This window comes from Bombina bombina, chromosome 6 (assembly GCF_027579735.1).
Source record: "Bombina bombina isolate aBomBom1 chromosome 6, aBomBom1.pri, whole genome shotgun sequence".
Classification (NCBI taxonomy): domain Eukaryota; kingdom Metazoa; phylum Chordata; class Amphibia; order Anura; family Bombinatoridae; genus Bombina; species Bombina bombina.
In genome coordinates this window covers 486960619-486982039 of record NC_069504.1, presented here as the reverse complement: position 1 = coordinate 486982039, position 21421 = coordinate 486960619, and the positions used below count along the sequence as shown (strand labels likewise).

At 40.5% G+C, this 21421-nt stretch overlaps 1 protein-coding gene across 3 annotated transcripts in view; it reads right to left on the bottom strand.

The window, feature by feature from the left end:
* Window positions 1-21421, bottom strand: part of CD276 (CD276 molecule) — a 46514-nt gene that overhangs the window by 13809 nt on the left and 11284 nt on the right. For 2 of the 3 annotated variants that reach the window (XM_053717322.1, XM_053717324.1), the window contains 5 exons: window positions 16618-16965; window positions 16159-16455; window positions 15915-16055; window positions 2310-2348; window positions 2047-2082 (listed from right to left, as the gene is read on the bottom strand). In XM_053717322.1, coding sequence (XP_053573297.1) covers window positions 2047-2082; window positions 2310-2348; window positions 15915-16055; window positions 16159-16455; window positions 16618-16965 — 861 coding nt within the window. The remainder of the gene's footprint in view (window positions 1-2046; window positions 2083-2309; window positions 2349-15914; window positions 16056-16158; window positions 16456-16617; window positions 16966-21421) is intronic. The other variant, XM_053717325.1, reaches the window with a different exon arrangement.

Below are 21421 nucleotides of genomic sequence, written 5' to 3'. Positions count from 1 at the left end.
CATTACAGATGTTCCGAATACACATTCAGCTCTATTTGACACCTTTTCCCAGCTATCAAATTTCTAACAGGTATGCTCGCGGCTATTCCGGCCCAGCGTACCTGGTTTTCAATCCGCCACCCTGGAGGCCGTGAATGCCATGGGAGTCTGAAAGCACCGAAAGCTTATGTTCGATGCTGCCAGATATCCCATTGATTTCTATGGTTGAAAACAAGTTACGTTTACACCTAATACCCTAACATAAGCCCTGAGTCTAAACACACCTAATCTACGGCCCCTGACATCACCATAACCTAAATAAAAGTTATTAACCCCGACCCCGCCGTAACCTCAATAAACTTATTAACCCCTAAACCCCTGGCCTCCCACATCACTAGCACTAACTAAACCTATTAACCCCTAAACTGTCAGCCCCCCACATCGCCATAAACTAAATTAAGCTATTAACCCCTAAACCTGGTAACTTTAAAATTAAAATATCCCTATCTTAATATACATTAAAACTTACCTGTAGAATTAAATTAAACTAATTTTAAACTATTGATTAATCTACCCTAACTATTATACTACAATTGAATTAAACTAGCAATTAAATAAACTAAATTACATATTATAAAAACCTAACCCTACCAAAATTATTTAAATATATTATTAAACCTTATTAAAAGTACTACATTACCAAAATAAAAATAAACTAAGTTACAAAAAAACAAAACACTAAATTACGAAAAATAAAAAACACATTATCAAAAATAAAAAGGAATTACACCTAATCTAATAGCCCTATCAAAATCAAAAAGGCCCCCCAAATTAAAAAAAAAAACCCTAGCCTACCATAAACTACCAATGGCCCTTAAAAGGGTCTTTTGTGGGGCATTGCCCCAAAGAAATCAGCTCTTTTACCAAAAAAAATAAAAATAAAAAAAAATACAAAACCCACCACCCAACCCCCCCAAATTATCTAAAATAACCTAAGCTCCCCATTGCCCTGAAAAGGGCATTTGTATGGGCATTGCCCAGTGCTGGCTCCTAGGTAACCCCACGTGCATGAGCACAGTGTTATCAATATGACACACATGAACTAACACCCTCTAGTGGTGAAAAACTGTCAAAATGTATTCAGATAAGAGGCCATTTTCAAGGTCTAAGAAATTAGCATATGAACCTCCTAGATTTAGCTTTCAATTAAGAATACCAAGAGAACAAAGCAAAATTGTTGATAAAAGTACATTGGAAAGTTGTTTAAAATTACATGCCCTATCTAAATCATGGAAGTTTATTTTGGACTAGACTGTCCCTTTAATGTTAGCGGGTTGTTAGGTTTAGGGGTTAATAGCTTAATTTAGTTTATGGCGATGTGGGGGGCTGACGGTTTATGGGTTAATTTTTTAGTTAGTGCTAGTGATGTGGGAGGCCAGAGGTTTAGGGGTTAATACTTTTATTTAGGTTGCGGCGGGGTCGGGGAGCGGCCGGATAGGGGTTAAACATTTTAGTATAGTGGCAGCATTTAGTGACAGGGTATAAATAAAGTTGGGAAAAAGCCGAATAGACGAGAGATCGATGACTGTTAGTAAACAACAGTCCAATGCTCATCGCCCCGTACTTGGTGAGCTTATTTTTGCTGGCTTTTTTTTATAAATAAGGAGAGCGTATAGAGATACGCGGCCGCGATGTTAGGCGAGCGTATTGGTGCTGGCGAATGCAACAAAGTTGAGGCTTTGATAAATTTCCCCCTTACTGACCATAAGAGGGTTTAACACACAGGTAAATAGTGCTGCATTTCAGACACTGAGCAGAACATGGCAAGTAATAATCTCATTAGCAGTGGTTAAACATGCAGTAATATAGGATCAGTAATGTAAATCTATATGCGCTAACCTGTTTTTGTTTTTTCATTAGAATGTCCCTTAAAAGGTACAACATCTTTAAAAAAAAAATAATAATAATAAATGCTGGTAATAAACATTTTTTTTTTAAAGTAACAAATAGAGCAATATAATGGCTTTATACATATATAAAAATGATGTTTTCAGACATTGTTTTTACCTTCTCCAGAAGTGCTGGGTTTTAAAGGCTGCATGGCTAGGGAACAAAACAAAAAAGAGGGAGTCAGGTAATAAGGGAGGAAAAAGGCCTAAGATAAAAATACTAGTGGAAAGAAGGTGGAAATCAAGGGACAGAGAAGTAATATAAATGTGATAATTATTGCAATTATGTACCTGTATATGACAAAAAGTAAAAAGGTAGATGAATGATAAGAAGCTTGCTGATAGGCCTATGAATTGGAAGGTCATGCAATACACTGTTACCTGTCTTTAACTCTCCATTCTCTTCTTGCTCTTCATTACCTGCGTTTCATAGGTAAGAAATGTTCAGTGAGTTCTCAAGTTACAACTACTAAACCCCACCTAGCACATTTCACTGCATGTGTCTTATAGTGGCACATAAAATATATATATAACAGCATACAGGAAAAATATCACTATAGTGTCTGTGTATATTTTCCCCAAAAAATTAGACACTATACAGCAAACGATCTGCATATAAAAAAAAAAAAAGTTTTATGAGCATTTAAAAACAGTTTTCTTTGATACAGGTGGTGAGAGTCCACAAATCATTACTCCTGGGAAATACTCTTCCTTACCACTAGGAGGCAGCAAAGATTCCCAAACACCAAGAGCTCTATAAAACCCCTCCCACCTCACATGTACCTCAGTCTTTACTTTGCCTCTGCTGGAGGTGGCCGAAGAATGAAGATGTGCAATTGATTCTTTAGAGAGAAGGGTTCTCAGTTTATGTTGAGGTCTGGGTTCCCCTCATAGTACAGTGCTTGTCAGAGGGACGTATATGAGGTATGGTTTGTGGCTCCTTTTTTGCAGCATGGGAAATCTGTCACAGACTCTCCATAACTGGTCGCAGGGACTTGTCTTTTGCCTCTTTCTATTGATCTGTAATATACTCCTATTCCATATCTCAGTCTGCTGTGGGTTACTTAGCATTCGGATGTCAATTTATATGGCCTCTGCTTTGTTTTTCAGTTCGGCTTAGCGTGCATTGTACCTGTAAGTTTTTTGAAAGCAACTATAAGAGGGGGTAAGTTACCTTTCCACAAGAGATTTTTTTAGGGATTAGTGGTTTTTCTGTTGCTTTGTCTAATACTATAATGGAGCTATCTAATACTGTCCCTTAATCTTCCCTAGCGGAGTCTCCTAAACACCTTCCTACCCCCAAGGCAGAACACTGTGCGATCTCATTGCAGAGTGTCTGCAGAAAGACGTGACAGTTATTAAAAAAAAAAAAAAAATGCCTGCACTTTTAATTTCTACCTGTAGGTGTCACTGTTCCGTTCTCAGTGTAAATATTTACTACGTTCCTCTCTTTTCAATTTCTTCCCCCCTTCCTGAACTCCAGTGTGGTACAGGGTAACAGCACATTGCAGAAAAGGTAAATCAGGGATTAACAAATTTATTCTAGGAGTCAAGGAGTCAACTAATATACTTAGGAGCCAGATTTTTTTTTTATAAATGTGTGTTAAAGGGACACTGAACCCAATTTTATTCTTTCATGATTCAGATAGAACATGCAATTTTAAGCAGCTTTCTAATTTAATCCTATTATCAATTTTTCTTCATTCTCTTGCTATCTTTATTTGAAAATCATAAATGTAAATCTTAGCAGCCAGCCTATTTTAGGTTCAGCACCATGGATAGTGCTTGCTTATTGGAGGCTGACATTTACCCACCAATAAGCAAGCATAACCCAGGTTATCAACCAAAAACGGGCTGGCTCATATGCATCACATTGCTGCTTTTTAAATAAAGATAGCAAGAGAATGAAGAAAAATTGATAATAGGAGTAAATTAGAAAGTTGCTTAAAATTGCATGCTCTATCTGAATCATTAAAGAAACAATTCTGAAAGAGAGAGAAGCATATAGTGTAGTATACATCAGCAGTATAAGCATGGAGCAGCAGCCCTTCCAAAATAAGCATATAGACCCCAGTAGTACAGTAGAGCAGGCTGACTGACACTATGGGAATGTACAGCAGACATCAGCAAGGCTGTACATGAACCTGTCCTCATGCAGACTGATTAAGGGCAAAGAATGCAGCAACACTGGCTCATCAGAGACACTGCAGAAAATTTTTCACTAAAAAAAAATCTCATTGCTGAAAATTAAAAAAAGTTCTGCCTCTGGGCTTCCTACTACCATAATTAAGTGTGTTTATTATTTAAAAATAAATTTGACTCATGTTTGCCATGTTACTGCAATCAGACCAACCTAATGATACTTCTATGGGTATTACTGCTCCTTCTATTTGCTCATTACAGGAGAATGCTACTTATGTTTCACCTAGTGTGAAATAAAATGTCATTAAAGCTGCAGTTTCTGAAGTGTTGGCTGCTCTCATGGCTTCAAATAAGCGTAAAAGGTCGGTCCAGATTTTACCTTCTACTAGTACTATGTCCCCTGAAGTCAGGGCTACTGTTAGGTCATCAGAAGGTGAGGTTTCCTCTGGTGATGATGAGTCTCTGATGTTGAACTTGATACAACCTCTTTTTTGTTTAAAATTTAACATTAATTCTCTTTTAAAATAGGTTTTTAATTGCTTTAGGGATTAAGTATTCTAAGGTTTCTGATGATAAGCCTTGTAATCACTTAAATTCAGTATTTAAAACGGTTTCTAAACTTCCTGAAATTTTTCCTATCCCTGATGCTGTGTCTTATATGGTTTCTAGGGAATTGTCTAATCCAGGTCAATCATTTAATCCAATTGCAAAATGTAAAAAGTTGTATCCCTTATCTTCTGCCAATGTTGAATTATGGTAAACTGTTCTCAAGGTTGATGGGGCTATTTCCACTCTGGCTAAACATACTACTATCCCTTTGGAAGACAGCACTTCTTTTAAAGACGAATGGATAGAAAATTAGAATCTTTTCATAGACGAATGGATAGAAAATTAGAATCTTTTCATATAAGGGCCTTTTTGCAGACATGGTATACTAATATAATATATAATACTCATATGCTAAATCACTTGAAACTGCTGCAGTATAACTGTAAAACGCTGACAGGAAAATATCACCTGAGCATCTGTATGTAAAAAAGGAAGAAATTTTACCTCATAATTTCCTCAGCTCACCAGAGTAAGTGCTGTGTAAAAAGTTAAACTTCAGCTGCTGTCCAGCTGCAGGTAAAAAAAAAATGAAGAAATGAACTGTGGTCATGAACTCTTTTACTGTGATCTCATGAGATTTCACTTAACTCTCATGGGATTTCATAGTAAAGTTCCTTAAACAGAATAGGGAAATAACATCAGTGTGCACTAGGCTTACTCCCATGCCTGTCCCGGGACAGACATACTGATTTGCTGCTTAAAGTACTTTGCAATGGGGTGTAAATACGACATTTTGAGGTAAAATATCTTTCTTTTTACATAGAGATGTTCAGGTGATATTTTCTAGTCAGCTTTTTACAGCTATGCTGCATCACTTTTAAGTGTTTCAACATTTGGGTATCATGGGCCTTTAAAGGGACACTCAGGTCAAATTAAATTTACATGATACAGTGCGCTTTGGATACAGTGTGCTGAACCACTGAGAAGTGTCAGTCTGCTCTACTAGCACCAGTGGGGTGCTTTATGTTTGTGAGTATTCACATTCTCATATTGCTGCTCATTTTACCTGTACTGGCGATATTAGGCCATGGTGGCGCCTCTGTTTTTTTATTCTTTTTTAGATTCCATACTACAGGATAGCCATCCTTTGACAGAGTGCAGCCTCAAACATCTGGGAACTGTCATTACCCTGGACTCATAGACTTTCACATTATCATTATTTGGTTTTGAATTGGTTTTAATATTTTTTCCAATCTATGTTTATATTCCAGTAATATATATATATATATATATATATATATATATATATATATATATATATATATATATATATATATATATATATATATATATATATATATATATATATATATATATATATATATATAGTTTTTTACTATTATCATTTTCAGCATTGTGGTTACTTACTTATGTCCACATTTTAGATTTTTTAGGGTTTTATTTATACTTTTATTATTGTTGCTATTATCATATTTCTAGATTTAGGCCTGTTTTTTTCTGTTGAGACATTACAAGCACTACCATATCACCTATTATATTGAAACTGAGGAAGCGCCCCCTAAGGGCGTGGTGTGTCCACTGAGTACACACCACTCTCTCCATACATACTCAAATTAAATTTTCATGATTCAGATACAGCATGTAATTTTAAACAACTTTCCAATTTACTTCCATTAAAAAAAAAATGCAGTCTTTTATATTTACACTTTTTGAGTTACCAGCTCCTACTGAGCATGTGCAAGAATTCACAGACTATATGTATATGCATTTGTGATTGGTTGATTGCTATCACATGGTACAGGGGGAGTGGAAATATACATAACTTTGAAATTTGTCTTATTATCTTTCATTTGTTGATTATGCAAATCTACTGTGTTTACTGGTCCTTTAAGGTTTGCTCATAGACGCCAACTCTTATTTCTGATGCTATATTTGATATTATGAAGATCAATATCAAAAGCATGCCCTTTACAGTCATTTCTAGGAGAGCATTGTAGCTTAAATCCTGGTCTGCTGACATGGTGTCAAAATCCAGATTATTGTTGCTTTTTATTTGGTTCTTATTTAGATTCTATTATATCTACTGTTACTGGTGGTAAAGGAGTTTTTCTTCTCCTTTCATCGGAATAAGGAACAAAAAGTTGATTCAGCATTTTCAGTTTGTTGCGCTACCATTAGGTCTGGCTACAGCTCCAAAAATTTTCACAAAGGTTCTGGGTGCCTGCGATTAGAACTCAGGGTATTGCAGTGTTTCCATACCTGGACAATATCTTGGTTCAAGCACCGGCTTTTCCTTTCGCTAAATCTCACATCAATCAACTGCTGCCGTTTCTTCAACAACATGGTTGGAGGATCAATGGATCAAAGTTCTTTAAATCCTCAAAGGTAACCTTTTGAGATTTAAAATAGATTCAGTCTCCATGAGTCTCTCTCTCTGAGCAGAGAAGGTTACAATTTTTTGTCAGTTTGTTTGAACCTTCAGTCTCTGTCTATCCTCTCTCTTGCTCTTTGTATGGAAGTCCTAGGCCTCATGATTGCAGCTTCAGATGCAATACCATTTGTTCGTTTTCACCTGAGACCTCTTCAGCTTTGTAAGCTTCGTCAATGGTGCAGGGATCATACTCAGCTGTTTTAAAGTATATTTCTGGATCCCAGTACAAGTCAGTCTCTGTCTTGGTGGCTGTATCATCAGTTCATTATTCAGGGGGCTTATTTTGCTCATCCTAACAGGACTGTGATCACAAATGGGAAGCAGACTTTCTCAGTCGCCAATCTCTACATCCAGTGGAATGGTCTCTTCACCAGGATGTGTTCAAACAGATTGTGGGTATTTTGGGTCTCCCAGAGATAGATCTGATGGCTTCTCGTTTGAACAACAAGCGTCCCAGGTACTTAGCTAGGTCCAGGGACCCTAATGCAGAGTTCACGGATGCTCTAGTAGCTCCTAGGTCATTTCAGCTTGCTTATCTCTTTCCTCCTCTGGTATTTCTTCCCAGAGTGATCTCCAAGATAAGCTAGACTAGAGAAATCTTCACTAATCCTGATTGCCCCAGCTTGGTCTCGCAGAATTTGGTTCGCATATCTGTTTCAGATTTCCAGCTGCCCTCCTTGGCCTCTTCCTCTGCAGTCAGAGCTTTTGTCTCAAGGTCTGTTTTTCCATCCGGATCTCAAGTCTCTGAACTTGACGGCATGGAAATTTACCGGTTAGTCCTTAGACATAGAGGTTTCTCTGATTAAGCGATTGAAACCTTAATTCAGGCTCATAAGCTTGTAACTAGGAAAATATATCAAGATCTGAAAGGCCCTTATTTCTTGGTGTATAGATCATGGTTTTCCTGGCATACTTTCAGAATTCCTAGGATTTTGCAGTTCTTACAGGATGGTATGGATAAGGGCCTATCTGCTAATCTTCCTGATATTTAAGGTTTTGTTCAGGCTTTGGGTCGCATTAAGCCTGTGATCAAGCCAATTTCTCCTACCTGGTGTTAAGAGTTTTGCAGGCTCCTGCTTGTGAACCTATGCATAATGTGAATATTAAAACTACTTTCTTGGAATGTTTTATTCCTTTTGGTTATCTCTTCTGCTAGAAGAGTTTCAGAGTTATCTGTTCTTTTTTGTGACCCTCCTTATCTTATTTTCATCAGGATAAGGCAGTTTTACTGACTTCTTTTGATTCTTTTGCCTAAGGTTGCTTCTTCATACAACTTAAGCAGATAAATTGTTGTCCCTTCTTTGTGTCCTGATGCTAAGAATGCTTCAGATAGATTGTTGCATAATTTGGATGTTGTTAGAGCAAATATTATATTGATGCTACTAAGGATTTTAGACAGATTTCTAGTTTGCTCATTCACTTTTCTGGTGCTAGAAAAGGTTCAAAGTCTCTGCTGCTTCTTTGGCCTCTTGGTTGAAAGTAACTCATGAATCACAAGGCTTACTTGGAGGAAGGTCAACAGATTACTACTCATTCTACTAGTCCAGTTGCCACTTCTTGGGCTTTCAAGAATGAGGCTTCACTCACTAAATTTGCAAGTCAGCTACTTGGTCTAAATTCTACCATTTTGATGTTTGTTTCTTCTGAGGCAGCCTTTAATAGGAAGTTGTCAACAACAACAAAAAAGCAAGATTTATTTCTTGCCCGATTTATTTTTTTGAGTATACTTAAAATTAATAAATAAAATATTTGCCCTTGTTGGGTTATTGTGGATTTATTTTCTCAGTGAAAGAAATATGTTTTTAAATCCCTCCTTTTATGTTATTACTCGTGGACTCCACAGCTTAGGTATTAGTTCCCAGAAGTAATGGCTTCTGGGCTCTCACCACCGGTATGAAACAAAACACAAATTATGCTTACCTGATCAATTCATTTCTTTCATGGTGTTGAGAGTCCACAAGACCCCACCATTATGTTTTCAGGTAGGGTTGCACCGATACCATATTTTTAAGACCAAGTACAAGTACCAATACTTTTTTTCAAATACTCACCGATATCAATTACCGATACTTTTTTTATGTCATAACAGTACCAAGCACAATACAGACTAATGATTTAATATCACTTCTTTAGAATTATGAACTGTATCTTAAAAGACATTTTGAAATAATAAAACAGTTTTATGTGCTTGTTGTCTCAAAGTTCACAGAACATGTTTATAAATAAAATTATTGCAATAAAATATATTAATAACAACAACAATAAAAAACATAATTTATGCTTACCTGATAAATTTATTTCTCTTGTAGTGTATCCAGTCCACGGATCATCCATTACTTGTGGGATATTCTCCTTCCCAACAGGAAGTTGCAAGAGGATCACCCACAGCAGAGCTGCTATATAGCTCCTCCCCTCACTGTCATATCCAGTCATTAGGACCGAAACAAGACGAGAAAGGAGAAACCATAGGGTGCAGTGGTGACTGTAGTTTAATTAAAATTTAGACCTGCCTTAAAAGGACAGGGCGGGCCGTGGACTGGATACACTACAAGAGAAATAAATTTATCAGGTAAGCATAAATTATGTTTTCTCTTGTTAAGTGTATCCAGTCCACGGATCATCCATTACTTGTGGGATACCAATACCAAAGCTAAAGTACACGGATGATGGGAGGGACAAGGCAGGAACTTAAACGGAAGGAACCACTGCCTGTAGAACCTTTCTCCCAAAAACAGCCTCCGAAGAAGCAAAAGTGTCAAATTTGTAAAATTTTCAAAAAGGTGTGAAGCAAAGACCAAGTCGCAGCCTTGCAAATCTGTTCAACAGAGGCCTCATTTTTAAAGGCCCAGGTGGAAGCCACAGCTCTAGTAGAATGAGCTGTAATCCTTTCAGGGGGCTGCTGTCCAGCAGTCTCATAGGCTAAGCATATTATGCTCCGAAGCCAAAAGGAGAGAGAGGTTGCCGAAGCTTTTTGACCTCTCCTCTGTCCAGAGTAAACGACAAACAGGGCAGATGTTTGACGAAAATCTTTAGTAGCCTGTAAGTAGAACTTCAAGGCACGGACTACGTCCAGATTATGTAAAAGACGTTCCTTCTTTGAAGAAGGATTAGGACACAATGATGGAACAACAATCTCTTGATTGATATTCCTGTTAGAAACCACCTTAGGTAAAAACCCAGGTTTGGTACGCAGAACTACCTTGTCTGAATGAAAAATCAGATAAGGAGAATCACAATGTAAGGCAGATAACTCAGAGACTCTTCGAGCCGAGGAAATAGCCATCAAAAACATGAAGGGGTTCAAACGGAACTCCCTGAAGAACTTTAAGAACCAAGTTTAAGCTCCACGGAGGAGCAACAGTTTTAAACACAGGCTTAATCCTAACCAAAGCCTGACAAAATGCCTGGACGTCTGGAACTTCTGCCAGACGCTTGTGCAAAAGAATAGACAGAGCAGAGATCTGTCCTTTTAAAGAACTAGCTGATAAGCCTTTGTCCAAAACCTCTTGGAGAAAGGACAATATCCTAGGAATCCTAACCTTACTCCATGAGTAACTCTTGGATTCACACCAATAAAGGTATTGACGCCATATCTTATGGTAGATTTTCCTGGTGACAGGCTTCCGAGCCTGTATTAAGGTATCAATGACTGACTCGGAGAAGCCACGCCTTGATAGAATCAAGCGTTCAATCTCCATGCAGTCAGTCTCAGAGAAATTAGATTTGGATGATTGAAAGGACCTTGTATTAGAAGGTCCTGCCTCAGAGGCAGAGTCCATGGTGGAAGAGATGACATGTCCACTAGGTCTGCATACCAGGTCCTGCGTGGCCACGCAGGCGCTATCAGAATCACCGATGCTCTCTCCTGTTTGATTTTGGCAATCAGTCGAGGGAGCAGAGGAAACGGTGGAAACACATAGGCCAGGTTGAAGAACCAAGGAGCTGCTAGAGCATCTATCAGCGTTGCTCCCGGGTCCCTGGACCTGGATCCGTAACAAGGAAGCTTGGCGTTCTGGCGAGACGCCATGAGATCCAGTTCTGGTTTGCTCCAACGATGGACCAGTTGAGCAAACACCTCCGGATGGAGTTCCCACTCCCCCGGATGAAAAGTCTGACGACTTAGAAAATCCGCCTCCCAGTTCTCTACGCCTGGGATGTGGATCGCTGACAGGTGGCAAGAGTGAGACTCTGCCCAGCGAATTATCTTTGAGACTTCTAACATCGCTAGGGAACTCCTGGTTCCCCCTTGATGGTTGATGTAAGCAACAGTCGTGATGTTGTCCGACTGAAATCTGATGAACCTCAGTGTTGCTAACTGAGGCCAAGCTAGAAAAGCATTGAATATTGCTCTTAACTCCAGAATATTTATTGGGAGGAGTTTCTCCTCCTGAGTCCACGATCCCTGAGCCTTCAGGGAGTTCCAGACTGCGCCCCAACCTAGAAGGCTGGCATCTGTTGTTACAATCGTCCAATCTGGCCTGCGAAAGGTCATACCCTTGGACAGATGGACCCGAGAAAGCCACCAGAGAAGAGAATCTCTGGTCTCTTGATCCAGATTTAGTAGAGGGGACAAATCTGAGTAATACCCATTCCACTGACTTAGCATGCATAATTGCAGCGGTCTGAGATGCAGGCGCGCAAATGGCACTATGTCCATTGCCGCTACCATTAAGCCGATTACTTCCATGCACTGAGCCACTGACGGGCGTGGAATGGAATGAAGGACACGGCAAGCATTTAGAAGTTTTGATAACCTGGACTCCGTCAGGTAAATTTTCATCTCTACAGAATCTATAAGAGTCCCTAGGAAGGAGACTCTTGTGAGTGGTGATAGAGAACTCTTTTCCACGTTCACTTTCCACCCATGCGACCTCAGAAATGCCAGAACTATCTCTGTATGAGACTTGGCAATTTGAAAGCTTGACGCCTGTATCAGGATGTCGTCTAGATACGGAGCCACCGCTATGCCTCGCGGTCTTAGAACCGCCAGAAGTGAGCCCAGAACCTTTGTAAAAATTCTCGGGGCAGTAGCTAACCCGAAGGGAAGAGCTACAAATTGGTAATGCCTGTCTAGAAAGGCAAACCTTAGGAACCGATGATGATCTTTGTGAATCGGTATGTGAAGGTAGGCATCCTTTAGGTCCACTGTGGTCATGTACTGACCCTCTTGGATCATGGGTAGGATGGTCCGAATAGTTTCCATTTTGAATGATGGAACTCTGAGGAATTTGTTTAAGATCTTTAGATCCAAGATTGGTCTGAAGGTTCCCTCTTTCTTGGGAACCACAAACAGATTTGAATAAAATCCCTGTCCTTGTTCCGTCCGCGGAACTGGATGGATCACTCCCATTACTAGGAGGTCTTGCACACAGCTTAGGAATGCCTCTTTCTTTATCTGGTTTGCTGATAACCTTGAAAGATGAAATCTCCCTTGTGGAGGAGAAGCTTTGAAGTCCAGAAGATATCCCTGAGATATGATCTCCAACGCCCAGGGATCCTGAACATCTCTTGCCCACGCCTGGGCGAAGAGAGAAAGTCTGCCCCCCACTAGATCCGTTTCCAGATAGGGGGCCGTTCCTTCATGCTGTCTTGGGGGCAGCAGCAGGCTTTCTGGCCTGCTTGCCCTTGTTCCAGGACTGGTTAGGTTTCCAGTCCTGTCTGGGATGAGCAACAGTTCCCTCTTGTTCTGAAGCGGAGGAAGTTGATGCTGCTCCTGCCTTGAAATTTCGAAAGGCACGAAAATTAGACTGTTTGGCCTTTGATTTGGCCCTGTCCTGAGGAAGGGTATGACCCTTGCCTCCAGTAATGTCAGCAATAATTTCCTTCAAGCCAGGCCCGAATAGGGTCTGCCCCTTGAAAGGAATGTTGAGTAATTTAGACTTTGAAGTCACGTCAGCTGACCAGGATTTAAGCCATAGAGCCCTACGCGCCTGGATGGCGAATCCAGAATTCTTAGCCGTTAGTTTAGTCAAATGAACAATGGCATCAGAAACAAATGAGTTAGCTAGCTTAAGCGTTCTAAGCTTGTCAATAATTTCATTCAATGGAGCTGTCTGGATGGCCTCTTCCAGGGCCTCAAACCAGAATGCCGCCGCAGCCGTGACAGGCGCAATGCATGCAAGGGGCTGCAAAATAAAACCTTGTTGAATAAACATTTTCTTAAGGTAACCCTCCAATTTTTTATCCATTGGATCTGAAAAAGCACAACTGTCCTCAACCGGGATAGTGGTACGCTTTGCTAAAGTAGAAACTGCTCCCTCCACCTTAGGGACCGTCTGCCATAAGTCCCGTGTAGTGGCATCTATTGGAAACATTTTTCTAAATATAGGAGGTGGGAAAAAAAGGCACACCGGGTCTATCCCACTCCTTGCTAATAATTTCTGTAAGCCTTTTAGGTATAGGAAAAACGTCAGTACACACCGGCACCGCATAGTATCTATCCAGCCTACACAATTTCTCTGGAATGGCAACTGTGTTACAGTCATTCAGAGCAGCTAATACCTCCCCAAGCAATACACAGAGGTTCTCAAGCTTAAATTTAAAATTAGAAATCTCTGAATCAGGTTTCCCCGAGTCAGAGATGTCACCCACAGACTGAAGCTCTCCGTCCTCATGTTCTGCATATTGTGACGCAGTATCAGACATGGCTCTAACAGCATTTGCGCGCTCTGTATCTCTCCTAACCCCAGAGCTATTGCGCTTGCCTCTTAATTCAGGCAATCTAGATAATACCTCTGACAGGGTATTATTCATGATTGCAGCCATGTCCTGCAAGGTAATCGCTATGGGCGTCCCTGATGTAATTGGCGCCATATTAGCGTGCGTCCCCTGAGTGGGAGGCGAAGGGTCTGACACGTGGGGAGAGTTAGTCGGCATAACTTCCCCCTCGACAGAACCCTCTGGTGATAATTCTTTTATAGATAAAGACTGATCTTTACTGTTTAAGGTGAAATCAATACATTTAGTACACATTCTCCTATGGGGCTCCACCATGGCTTTCAAACATAATGAAAAAGTAGGTTCCTCTGTGTCAGACATGTTTAAACAGACTAGCAATGAGACTAGCAAGCTTGGAAAACACTTTAAAACAAGTTTACAAGCAATATAAAAAACGTTACTGTGCCTTTAAGAAACACAAATTTTCCCAAATTGTAAAATAACAGTGAAAAAATGCAGTTACACTAACAAAATTTTTACAGTGTATGTAATAAGTTAGCAGAGCATTGCACCCACTTGCAAATGGATGATTAACCCCTTAATACCAAAAACGGAATAACAAATGACAAAAACGTTTTTTAAACAGTCACAACAACTGCCACAGCTCTACTGTGGCTTTTTACCTCCCTCAATACGACTTTTGAAGCCTTTTGAGCCCTTCAGAGAAGTCCTGGATCATGCAGGAAGAAGCTGGAAGTCTGTGTCTGTAATTTTTGCTGCGCAAAAAAGCGCTAGAATAGGCCCCTCCCACTCATATTACAACAGTGGGAAGCCTCAGGGAACTGTTTCTAGGCAAAATTCAAGCCAGCCATGTGGAAAAAACTAGGCCCCAATAAGTTTTATCACCAAACATATGTAAAAAAACGATTAAACATGCCAGCAAACGTTTTAAAATACACTTTTATAAGAGTATGTATCTCTATTAATAAGCCTGATACCAGTCGCTATCACTGCATTTAAGGCTTTACTTACATTACTTCGGTATCAGCAGCATTTTCTAGCAAATTCCATCCCTAGAAAAATATTTTAACTGCACATACCTTATTGCAGGAAAACCTGCCCGCTATTCCCCCTCTGAAGTTACCTCACTCCTCAATTAAAAGGGGCAATTACTGGATGCAATTGGGTTGTAGGATGCCTATATAACTGATAAATCTGACATTTGTATTTAATACAAAGTAATATAATTTAATTCTGAAAATATTGGGGAAGGAGTATCCCAGTTATCCCCTTTGAGAAAAATGGGGCATTTGTATTCTACTGACTCAACAGAAAATATGGCTGGTCTTCATATTTTTCCAGGGCTGCTTTTTATTCCCAGTCCAGCCCTGGCTAAGGGTGTTCCTCAGAGTACAGTATGTTTTGAGCATAATTGTGCAAGATGAGAGGCTTCCAGCTGTAAAGTAGAAGCTTTTAAAGCACTGCTCTGATGTAAAATAATACAAATAACAGCAATTTGTATTGGCAGAACAGAAGTGAACAATTTTTAGTTAAGTCTCCACTCCAGCTTAAAATGAAATGGGAACATACGGTTTGAAAAACGCCACAAGATGGCATATGGGTAGGAATTGGAGGTATCGGTTTAAGAATCGGTGCATTTGCATGAGTACAAGTACTCATGCAAATACTTGGTATCGGCACCGATACCGATACTAGTATCGGTATCGGTGCAACCCTATTTTCAGGTTTATCATTTTCTTTAGCACTTTTTTGCCCTGCTCCTTTTATGGCACTTATTCTTTTTTCTTACCTCATTTTGCTTGGCTATACATTAGACTGAGGTACATGTGAGGTAGGAGGATTTTTTTAGAGCTCTTGGGGTTTGGGAATATTTGCCTCCTACTAGTGGAAGGGAAGAGTAATGGATTGTGGACTCATACCACCATGAAAAATGAAATAAATCAGGAAAATAAATAATAATTAAATTATTGTTGTTTTAGTATTGTTTTCGCAATCAAGGGAAACACCCTTTGAAAAGCCTCTTGAAAATGTTTGTTTACAGAAAAAGTAAAGAAAATAGTCATACACTGACCAAGCAATCACAGTGAATTTCACTTTAAGGTCCTCTTTCTTAAAAAAAAAAAAAAAAAATAATGGCAACACATGTTATCAGCCCTACTGAGTACCTGCTTCTTCCTGGTCTTCTTCACAAGTCTGTTTGAGTTGCTTTCTGCACACACATGCTAGAGCCACAAGGAGAGCCACAAGACAGGCACAAAGTCCCACAGTCACCCACAAGGCCAATGGAGGGAAGGAAAGGTGTTGCCCTATGTGAAAAATGACAATTAAGTTTTAGCAACAACATATCACAGACTGATAAGAATAAAGCCCTGGTTTGTTTTTTTCAGGGGCACATGGCAGCATACAGACCTGTGACAGTAAGGGATGCATGTGTCACATCATTCAGTAAAGGATTATATACCAAGCAGGTATAAGTGTTGCTAGTCTCCAAGATGAAACTTATAGAGCTCTGAACATGGAACAACCCCTCCTCATTAGCCACCTGTGAAGTTGTGATATTCTCCGTCAGGTTGCGACCCTCACCATCTTGCCACAGAAGATCCGCTTCAGGATAGCCATGGTAGGAGTGACATGTCACTGTCACTTGGTCCCCAGGCTTCAGATCATCACTTTGCTCTAAGTGTAGGGTGGGCTTAGTAAATGCAGCTGCGACAGAGTAAAGAATGCCTTATTTATGGAACAAGTACTACAATCTGTTTTTCTAATGTAAAACCACCCGTTTTTATTCCACAAGTAATCTCACTACATTAACCATTGGACCTAAAATAATAAAGTAACACAAGAGACATGCCCAGCTCTTGGCCTTACCCGCCACTTGAAGGCGCAAGGCTGCAGAGCTTGAGGTATTCACATTGACAAAGCACTTGTAGGTTCCTTCATCAGAGAGTCGGACCCCTTGCAGATGCAGAGACATGTTGCCTCGTTGCAGGTCTTCTACATAAAGGCTTGTACGGTTCTTAAAGTTGGGGTCCTGGTTTTCAAGCTGATCTTGACCCTGGTAAAAGGCATGAACTTGCTGTGGGCCTGCCAACTTCCAGATAAGACTGAGATCATTTAAGGAAAAGTCAGCTGGTGTAAAGAACCAGCATGGGAGGGTCACATCATCATCCAGTAGTCCAGTGACAGGAATATCGGGCACATGCAAGTCAATGGCACCTTATAGTTGGTAAAGAAAGAGACAGAATGTGAAAAAAGAGTGGGCAGGTCAACAGAAAGATTTGCTTATTCTCAATCTTACAATCATTAATCAGTCTAACTACCTAGCATACCTATTACATTATCACAGCTGTTTGAGTTTCTATGGCAGGCTTACTTTTTTTAATTTAATTTTTTTTAAAGATGCTGCTCCCAAAGGTTCTTTTTTTGCAGATAATACCCAATGCAAATATAACACATGAAGGGACACACCTTGACAATTCACTGTAAAACGTTTAATAATATGCAATAAAAATGCAAAGTACTTTCATTACTTATTTTGTCCTGTTTTGCTGCAATTTGAGGCTTTCCAATTCCTGAATGAAGTGTAAGTGCAGACTCCAGTCATTAGTTGCACACTCAAGTGACTCATTTGTAGCTGACTGGCCACAGCAGAAAAGAAAACCTGGGTTACCTTATTGTTGAATTGCTTTATGAACAGTAAAACTTTACACTTAGTTTTCAATATTTACACAGCTGCATATTATTCCCAGACTAGTTTAGTTATTTAGTGCAGGGCTCGACAAACCCATGAGCCAGGGAGCCTGTTTTTGGGGAGGTTTGGGTCCCCATATATCAAATGTACAAATACCACTGCCTGGCTCCTAAATATTCTTACTGACTGGATAGATTTGTCAACCCCTGATTTTAGTGTTTAATGTCTCTTAAAGGGACATTGCACACTAGATTTTTCTTTGCATAAATATTTTGTTGATGATCTATTTATATAGTCCATACAGGGTTTTTTTTTGTTTGTTTTTTTTAAAAAAAGTATAGTTTTGTTTATTTTTAAATAACATTGCGCTGATTTTGAGACTCCTAACAAAGCCCCAAACATATTATAAGTAAACTGTTGTCTACCTACCCCAGCTTGCTCCTGTTTGTGTAAAGGGTATTTTCATATGCAGGGGAGGGGGAGTGTCTGCACTTTTTGCTTTCCCAGACCCTTTCACTGGGTGCCCCAGCCTAACCTTTTCAACAGTGCTAAACTGGAAGGTTCTAAGTAAGTTTTTAAAATGTTTTATACTGGATTTTTAGATCAGTATTTGTGCATATTCTTTATAGCAGTGTAATTACATGCAGTTATATGAAAATTGGTGTATACTGTACTGTCCCTTTAAGGGGAAAACACTCACAAAAACATAATTTATGCTTACCTGATAAATTCCTTTCTCCTGTAGTGTAGTCAGTCCACGGGTCATCATTACTTATGGGATATTAACTCCTCCCCAACAGGAAGTGCAAGAGGATCACCCAAGCAGAGCTGCTATATAGCTCCTCCCCTCTACGTCACACCCAGTCATTCGACCGAAAACCAAACGAGAAAGGAGAAACTATAGGGTGCAGTGGTGACTGGAGTATAATTTAAAAATTTAGACCTGCCATAAAAAACAGGGCGGGCCGTGGACTGACTACACTACAGGAGAAAGGAATTTATCAGGTAAGCATAAATTATGTTTTCTCCTGTTAAGTGTAGTCAGTCCACGGGTCATCATTACTTATGGGATACCAATACCAAAGCTAAAGTACACGGATGACGGGAGGGACAGGCAGGATCTTTATACGGAAGGAACCACTGCCTGAAGAACCTTTCTCCCAAAAACAGCCTCCGAAGAAGCAAAAGTGTCAAATTTGTAAAATTTGGAAAAAGTATGAAGAGAAGACCAAGTTGCAGCCTTGCAAATCTGTTCAACAGAGGCCTCATTCTTAAAGGCCCAAGTGGAAGCCACAGCTCTAGTAGAATGAGCTGTAATCCTTTCAGGAGGTTGCTGTCCAGCAGTCTCATAGGCTAAACGTATTATGCTACGAAGCCAAAAAGATAGAGAGGTAGCAGATGCTTTTTGACCTCTCCTCTGTCCAGAATAAACGACAAACAGGGAAGAAGTTTGGCGAAAATCTTTAGTTGCCTGTAAATAAAATTTCAGGGCACGGACTACGTCTAGATTGTGCAGAAGTCGTTCCTTCTTTGAAGAAGGGTTAGGGCACAATGATGGAACAACAATCTCTTGATTGATATTCTTGTTAGAGACTACCTTAGGTAAGAACCCAGGTTTAGTACGCAGAACTACCTTATCTGAATGAAAAATCAGATAAGGAGAATCACAATGTAAGGCTGATAACTCAGAGACTCTACGAGCCGAGGAAATAGCCATTAAAAACAGAACTTTCCAAGATAATAGCTTGATATCAATGGAATGAAGGGGTTCAAACGGAACACCCTGTAAAACGTTAAGAACTAAGTTTAAGCTCCACGGTGGAGCTACAGTCTTAAACACAGGCTTAATTCTAGCCAAAGCCTGACAAAAAGCCTGAACGTCTGGAACTTCTGACAGACGTTTGTGTAAAAGGATGGACAGAGCTGAGATCTGTCCCTTTAAAGAACTTGCAGATAAACCCTTTTCTAAACCTTCTTGTAGAAAAGACAATATCCTAGGAATCCTAACCTTACTCCATGAGTAACTCTTGGATTCGCACCAGTGTAAGTATTTACGCCATATCTTATGGTAAATTTTCCTGGTAACAGGTTTCCTAGCCTGTATTAAGGTATCAATTACTGGCTCCGAAAATCCACGCTTTGATAAAATCAAGCGTTCAATTTCCATGCAGTCAGCTTCAGAGAAATTAGATTTTGATGTTTGAAAGGACCCTGAATTAGAAGGTCCTGTCTCAGAGGCAGAGACCAAGGTGGACAGGATGACATGTCCACTAGATCTGCATACCAGGTCCTGCGTGGCCACGCAGGCGCTATTAGAATCACCGATGCTTTCTCCTGTTTGATCCTGGCAATCAAACGAGGAAGCATCGGGAAGGGTGGAAACACATAAGCCATCCTGAAGGTCCAAGGTGCTGTCAAGGCATCTATCAGGACCGCTCCCGGGTCCCTGGACCTGGACCCGTAACGAGGAAGCTTGGCGTTCTGGCGAGACGCCATGAGATCCATATCTGGTTTGCCCCAACGTCGAAGTATTTGGGCAAAGACCTCCGGATGAAGTTCCCACTCCCCGGATGAAAAGTCTGGCGACTTAGGAAATCCGCCTCCCAGTTCTCCACTCCTGGGATGTGGATCGCTGACAGGTGGCAAGAGTGAGACTCTGCCCAGCGAATTATCTTTGATACTTCCATCATCGCTAAGGAACTCCTTGTCCCTCCCTGATGGTTGATGTAAGCCACAGTCGTGATGTTGTCCGACTGAAACCTGATGAACCTCAGAGTTGCTAACTGAGGCCAAGCCAGAAGGGCATTGAGAACTGCTCTCAATTCCAGAATGTTTATTGGAAGGAGACTCTCCTCTTGAGTCCATGATCCCTGAGCCTTCAGGGAATTCCAGACAGCGCCCCAACCTAGTAGGCTGGCGTCTGTAGTTACAATTGTCCAGTCTGGCCTGCTGAAGGGCATCCCCCTGGACAGATGTGGCCGAGAAAGCCACCATAGAAGAGAATCTCTGGTCTCTTGATCCAGATTCAGCGTAGGGGACAAATCTGAGTAATCCCCATTCCACTGACTTAGCATGCACAATTGCAGCGGTCTGAGGTGCAGGCGTGCAAAAGGAACTATGTCCATTGCCGCTACCATTAAGCCGATTACCTCCATGCATTGAGCCACTGACGGGTGTTGAATGGAATGAAGGACACGGCAAGCATTTAGAAGCTTTGTTAACCTGTCCTCTGTCAGGTAAATTTTCATTTCTACAGAATCTATAAGAGTCCCCAAGAAGGGAACTCTTGTGAGTGGTAAGAGAGAACTCTTCTCCTCGTTCACTTTCCACCCATGCGACCTTAGAAATGCCAGTACTAACTCTGTATGAGACTTGGCAGTTTGAAAGCTTGACGCTTGTATCAGAATGTCGTCTAGGTACGGAGCTACCGAAATTCCTCGCGGTCTTAGTACCGCCAGAAGAGAGCCCAGAACCTTTGTAAAGATTCTTGGAGCCGTAGCCAACCCGAAGGGAAGAGCTACAAACTGGTAATGCCTGTCTAGGAAGGCAAACCTTAGATACCGGTAATGTTCTCTGTGAATCGGTATGTGAAGGTAAGCATCCTTTAAATCCACTGTGGTCATGTACTGACCTCTTTGGATCATGGGTAAGATTGTCCGAATAGTTTCCATCTTGAACGATGGAACTCTTAGGAATTTGTTTAGGATCTTTAAATCCAATATTGGTCTGAAGGTTCCCTCTTTTTTGGGAACCACAAACAGATTTGAGTAAAACCCTTGTCCGTGTTCCGACCGCGGAACTGGGTGGATCACTCCCATTAGTAAAAGGTCTTGTACACAGCGTAGAAACGCCTCTTTCTTTATCTGGTTTGTTGACAACCTTGAAAGGTGAAATCTCCCTTGTGGAGGAGAAGCTTTGAAGTCCAGAAGATATCCCTGAGATATGATCTCCAACGCCCAGGGATCCTGGACATCTCTTGCC